The following is a 6,251-nucleotide window of genomic DNA, read 5'->3' on the forward strand; positions in this document are numbered from 1 at the left end:
TTAAAGGCTATATGGGGGATGCTTAAAAAAAGAGAAAAAAATAATGGCTGGTGCTGGGCTGGGCAGTGAGCAGCTCTGCCCCCGGCTGTGATACAGCTGCCCTCTGCCCTCCCCATGTCTCTTATTGCCTCCAACCCTTTTGATGCTAATAGAACCATTACATTGCTGGGGACAATCACTAGTCTCAGCTCTGTGATGTGGGCTCAGTTCTCCTCAGATCCCCACTTCCTGGCTTTTGGGAGAGCTCCGGGCTCATCTCCAGCAGCAGCACGATGACTTGTCAGCCGGACATCAGCATCTCATCAATGCAGCTCAAGAGAAAGGAAGAGGACTGAGCATCTTTATTTTTCTTGGTGCTGTTTCTGTTTATTTCTTATTTTTTAATCCCTACTTCTCAACTGTAGAAGTCCTTGTGCTGACACAACGTTATTTATTTATAAAATATGTACAGGAAAGTGCTCGGGGACTGGTGCCACCCTCCAAGGCTGGCGGTGCATGTCCGGCAGCAGCCAAGGTGAGAGACAGTTTCAGTGCCTCGGAGCTGGGAGAAGGAAAGGGCCGAGAAAGATAGAGACTTCAAAGGACGTGAGCAAATATTTACAGGTTCCAAGACAAAAATATATATATCTACAGTGTTGTCTTGGGGATACGGGGAGTCAGGCTTGAAGCAGAGCCCTCTCACAGCTCCATTTGTTATATTGATTTATAAAGACCGTGGGTATCGATCGCTGCCGGCGGTGCCGTCAGTGGGATGCGTGGCCCCGCAGAGTCGGGTCCTCCTATGCTGGGAAGGGGCAGCTGGGAGTGCTGCGGGCACGGGCTCGTGCTGCTGGGGTTTTGCAGTGGTGCTGTCTTTGTATGCTTATTTTTTGGAAATGAGACACTCCCTTGGGCACCAGGGGGAGGGGGATGCTAACAAGGAAGCAGGGAGGAGAATTTCAAGTTCAGGCTTTCCCATTGCTGTTGCAGTGTGATGTGAACCAGGCAGGGATCTTTGCTGGCAGTTGGGGTGGGTAGGGAATATCCCCAAATGCTGAGCAGCTCCTGGGAGCTGGAGAAGGGACCTGGCTGGGTTTTGGTGCCTGCAGATGTGTTACAGAGATTGAAGAACTTGGGATGGAAGTGGTGTCCTGGTGAGAGAAGTATCTACCCTCCTTGCTGCCCACCCTGCAGCTCTGCATGTGCATGTGAGTGTTTTGGGAAAGGTGTCTGCATATACACCTCAGGTCAAAGACTCAGCTCTCCCTCCTGGACCAGCAGGTGCTACAAAGGGCCTCCCTCCTCTCCCCAGAACAACCTTGGGTTGCTCTTTCCCCCCTTCCTGTGCTCTTGTGCCCAGGATGGGTTCTTTCCCCCCTTCCTGTGCTCTTGTGCCCAGGATGGGTTTAGCATGATGTTGATTTGCAGGGTGTGTAGTGCCCGGGGAATGGGCTGTGGGAGAGCTCAGGGGGCCACATTGGCACCAGGGGGACAACGCTGATGAGGACAAAGGAAGCAGCAGCAGCACATGCACAGCTGCTTTGCCAGGCAGGAGCATGCAGGACAGCAGGGGAGGGCTTCAGCGCACAAGGGAGTGACTGAGTGGAACATGGTTGTGGGTGTGGGGATGTCTTGGTCCCCGAGCTCGGCCGTCACCCAGTTCAAACTGTCCATGGTCTATGCAGGTGAAACTTGGCTGGAGGAGACAGAGGAGACCTCAGTCTTGCTCTGGGATACAGTGGAGGAGACATCTTCATCACCAAAAGGGTTCTTGCCACAGCAGATTGTGGTGATCATGCAATTACGGAACTGGGAAGATAAAAGAAGAATGTTGGCACTCAAGGCCAGTGAGGATGTGCCGTGGGACTGAGAGTTTCCAGTGACCCCGAGCTCTGCTGCTCCCCAGGATGAGATGCAGCTGGTGGGGATCCAGGTGCCCATGGTGACACCAGAGCCCAGGGCAGGTGAGGGGCCATGCCCTGGGACATCTCACCTGCTTGTTCATGAGGACGTAGATGATGGGGTTGTAGAGAGAGGAGCTCTTGGAGAAGAAGGCAGGCACAGCCATCAGCGTGGCGGTGAAGTCCGCTCCCTTGTTTGTGAAGATCCAGAATGCCACCACGGCGTAGGGCGTCCAGGCCAGCATGAAGCCCAGCACCATCAGGATCACCATCCGCGTCACCTCCTTCTCCGCCTTCTGGGTGGTGGCTGACTCCTGCTGCTGCGCGGCTGCCTGCGGGCGAGGGGTGGTGAGGGGCAGCCCCAGCCTCCCCCATGGCACCACACACTCATCCCTGCTCGCACTGCCCACCCTGTCCCCATCCACCTCTCTGCCCCCCAACCCCAGGGGTTACCTCTCGGACTTTGCAAATGAGGCGCCCATAGGAGAAGAAGATGACCACGACCGGGATGATGAAGTGGATGACAAACATGTAAAGGACGTAGGATTCGTTGTGGTAGTCAGGGTTGTGGGTGTAATAGTCAGGGCCGCAGGAGCACTGCATCCCCTCCGGCATGTACCTGCCAGCGAGAAAGGTTCGGACCATCAGCAGGACCCTCCCTGAGGACAACGAAGACGTTCCACCAGGGGACCAGCACCCCGAGGGAAGATGTTTGCTCCCAGAATGGCACATGTAGGAGCTGCTCCCTGGCTTCTCCTCTGCTCCATGTTCTCGTTGCCCCGTGCTCCTGCCCTCGCTGGCTTTGCAGCACAGCTCCCATGGTGCTGCTTGCACCACGCTGACACACTGCGCTTGGGTGCACAGCATCGTTTTGTTGTGACACCGCTTCCTCCCACGGGCAGCGGGCTATTTATTTCCTTCCTACGTGGCTGAGCACTTGCCTGCCGGGAGCCACCTGCTCGCTCCCTCTGCAGATGGAGGAATGCTGAGCAGGGACGGGAGCTGCTGGCTCAGTGGGCTGAGCTCTCAGGAGCTCAGTTGTGTTGGGCTCATGTCATCATGGCCCTGGCTTAAAGGGTGCAATGCAATTCAACCAAGGACCTGCCTGGCCAGAGGTGCTGACCCAAGGCTGGAGAGGGGTTGTCTGCCTCTGTCCCATCATAGGGTTGTGGTGGTGGGACTTTGCTGCCCCAAAGCCACCTCCTGCCCACTCTCGGGGAAGTGGCAGGGGCTTGCTACAACCTGCAGGACAGCTGTGCAGCAGAGAACTAAATGGGGCTGGAGCTGCAGCATTAGAGAAATCACCTCCAACTTATTTCTCCCTTGTGCTCTGGGTGATGCACTGGCTCCTGGCAGGGGATGTGGGTGCCTGCAAGAGGCAGATGTGTGTGTGCAAGAGCCAGGAGTGAAATTCACTGCAATGCTGGCAGTAGGACAGGTGTGATGCAGGGAAAGCATGGCAGAAATAATGGGGAAATTCCTGTGGGGCTCCCAGCAGCAGTGCTGGAGCAGCGGCACAAGTCAGGTTTGCTCAGAGTTGTCCACTGGGCTGGTCACTCAAACACCCTTTAGGACCTGTATGGAGAAATGGACCCTTCACAGCATGGGTGGGATGAGCAGTGCCTAGGGAAGCCCTTCTTCCTCTGCAGGGCGTGGAGGGCTGCTGCAGCTGCAGATTCTGAGCCCTCATGGGTTTTACACCTGAGTTCACACTTCCCCGCCTCTTGGGTGAAGCCCAGGAAGTTTCATAGCCATGAGCACTCCTCCTGTCCCACCAAGGTGTCTGGGTACCCCAACTCACCTGGACCAGCCAAAGAGGGGTGGGGCAGCACAGGAGAAGGCCATGACCCAGGTGAAAGCGATCCCCATCATGGCGTGGGTGGCGGAGAAGCGGAAGTTTCCCATGGGCTTGCAGACAACGATGTAACGCTCTATGGCCAAGACCACCAGGGACCAGAGGGCAACCTGGCCTGCAGGAGGGAGGGAAAGAGAGAGGGTCCAGTGATGGTGAGAGCTCCTCCAGCCTTGGTCTTCCCTTCATGGGATCAGCAAAGAGCAGAGGAGATCGGGATCAGATAGCCAGCATCCTATTCGATAACTAAGAATCTATTGCAAATGTGCAAAATGTTGGGAGCTGAGAGGAGTATCTGCTCCTCAGTGGGATGCTGGTGATGGAGGAGGGGATCGTTGTGGTGTTTTAATCATTTAAAAAATCAACAGGGAGAATTCCACCTGGGTGCAAGGAAGTGTAATTTCCGATAAAGATACCAGATGTGTCCAAACTCGTTGGTGCCTTTCAATGTGTATTTCATGAGCCTTCCGCCACTGCTGGATCGGGGGGTGGCTGTGTGGGTGGGCATGCATGCACATGTATTTATAAGGGATAATTAAACTTCAGGGGATTGGGAGCGTTTAGTCGGTGCTGTAAGCCTGCTAATGCCCCCAGCTGTGATAATCTGCTGATAACTACACCCTGTGCTAGGATTCGCTGGAGACCTGCTGCTCAGTGACTGCTTCCCGTCAAGCTTTCTTCCCTGCGCTCAGGAGCCTCCTTCTCTTTACTAGCTAGGAAAATTGGAAGTGTAAGTAATGCAGGCTTTCACAACAGGAGATGGTGCAGACCCATATGGTCTTCGGAGCCCAAGACCAACCACTCCCTGGTCCTTGGCTTTGATCAGGATGCCTTGCTTTGTTTTGCCTAACAGAATATCCATCTTTTGTTCAGACCAGCATCACTGCAGGAATAACCCCATCTAAGGGAAAAAAAGTTAAGTCCTTGCAGTGTGTGTGAGTCTCTGCACAAAGATTTGCTGCTGTCAGATAAATTAGAAGGTGTTGTGTGGGCCTGGATGGCTGTGTAGGCTTGGGGTGCAAAGTGAATTTTTACTGTTTTGCAAAGGGGCTTTCTGAAGGGTGAAGCGTTAGCTACACTCGTGTCCCTGAGGTATGAAATAAGGAAGTTCCAAAGAGCAACCAAATCAAATGCAAGTGGGGCAGAGCTGAGCAGTTGTTGCAAAACTTGGAATCCTCCTTCCCCTCTGTGCTGCTGCTCTCCTCTTCTGGTAGGGGCGGCCTCAGCTTCTTTTTGCCCTGAGATGAGCTATCACCGCTCTCTTTGTCTTGCAGCCCTCCTCTCCATGACCATACCCTTTCTGAGTGGTCCCTTTCCCAATTTGGGATGTCTGTTTCCCCTTGGAATCCTCCCAAATGCTTCACCTTGGGACAAGGTGGCAAAGATGCGTGATGCTGACTCAAGGACATAGGGTGGCCATCCCCAGCAGGTTTTCGCTAGCTGTGTAACTTAGGTCCAAGACCCCTGGATGCATGCTGGGCAGCTTGGCCAAATGACCCTAGATTTGATCCTGCAAACCAGGACTCCCTCCCGTTTCCTTGTAGTCATATACAAGCGGTGTAGATGGGTGCTATATAGTAGTGATGGGTGATATAGAGCAGTGAGATGGGTGCTTCTTGGCATCAAGATCATGCTTGCATAAATCTTTTTTAATTCCCATCTTCTAGCCATAGGGAAGAAGCGCCTTGCATGAGGAACTCTGCCCCGTGCAGCCAGGGCCATCTCATCAGCCCCATGAAGGTTCAGGATTGGGTTTCTAAAGCCCTATAAAGAAGCAAGACCACCCTCTGCCCAGCCTGGCCCTCACCCCCACATCCCACTCTGCAGCCATTACCTCCCAGCGTGGCGAAGAAGCCCTCCACGGCGCAGCCAACGGGACCGAAGACGAAATATCCATTCCAGGCTGTGTAGAAGGTGACGGTGAAGCCGAAGCAGGCCATGAAGAGGTCAGCCACCGCCAGGTTGACCAGGATGTAGTTGAGCGGCTGCCGGAGCTTCTTGTGTTTGAAGGTGACCAGGAGAGTGAGGAGGTTGATGGGCAAACCAGTGGAGATGAGGAAGAAGATGTAGCAACACACAAGGCGGTATTTCCAGGGCTCAGCTAGGTAATACTGGGGGTACTCGAAGGGGCTTCGCACCACCCCCGTCTTGTTGGACATAGGCACATAAAAATTGATACCTTCTGTCCCATTCATCCTGCCAGTATTATGGCAGCTGCTTTGCTTTTAAGGGTATTTTTTTTTTTTAAATCAAGTGCTCTACTGCAATGAATTTTGTTCTGACCCCAATTACAAAAAAAAAAAAAAAAAGAAAGAAAGAAAAAAGAAGGGAAGCCTCAACTCTGTGATAATAAATAAATAAATAAACACCCCACCAAAAGATCCCTCCCCCAGCTCTGAAATTTAATTAATGACTAAAAACACCGGTAAATCCCGGGGGAAGGAGAGGTGGTGCGCTGGCCCCGTGCCGTGTCGAGGGCCGGCGGTGCCGCGTGCCCAGGGAGGTTTTATACCTTTGGG

General features: G+C 53.5%; 1 protein-coding gene across 1 annotated transcript; it reads right to left on the bottom strand.

Moving 5' to 3' along the window:
- On the bottom strand, positions 1,367 to 5,927 carry LOC110388211 (green-sensitive opsin). Its single transcript, XM_021377239.1, has 5 exons — positions 5,567 to 5,927; positions 3,682 to 3,850; positions 2,334 to 2,499; positions 1,973 to 2,212; positions 1,367 to 1,788 (listed from the first exon to the last, which is right to left on the bottom strand). The coding sequence occupies exons 1-5, from the start codon at positions 5,925 to 5,927 to the stop codon at positions 1,657 to 1,659; spliced, it is 1,068 nt and encodes a 355-aa protein (XP_021232914.1). The 3' UTR covers positions 1,367 to 1,656.

The sequence above is a fragment of the Numida meleagris genome, chromosome 25 (assembly GCF_002078875.1).
Source record: "Numida meleagris isolate 19003 breed g44 Domestic line chromosome 25, NumMel1.0, whole genome shotgun sequence".
Classification (NCBI taxonomy): Eukaryota; Metazoa; Chordata; class Aves; order Galliformes; family Numididae; genus Numida; species Numida meleagris.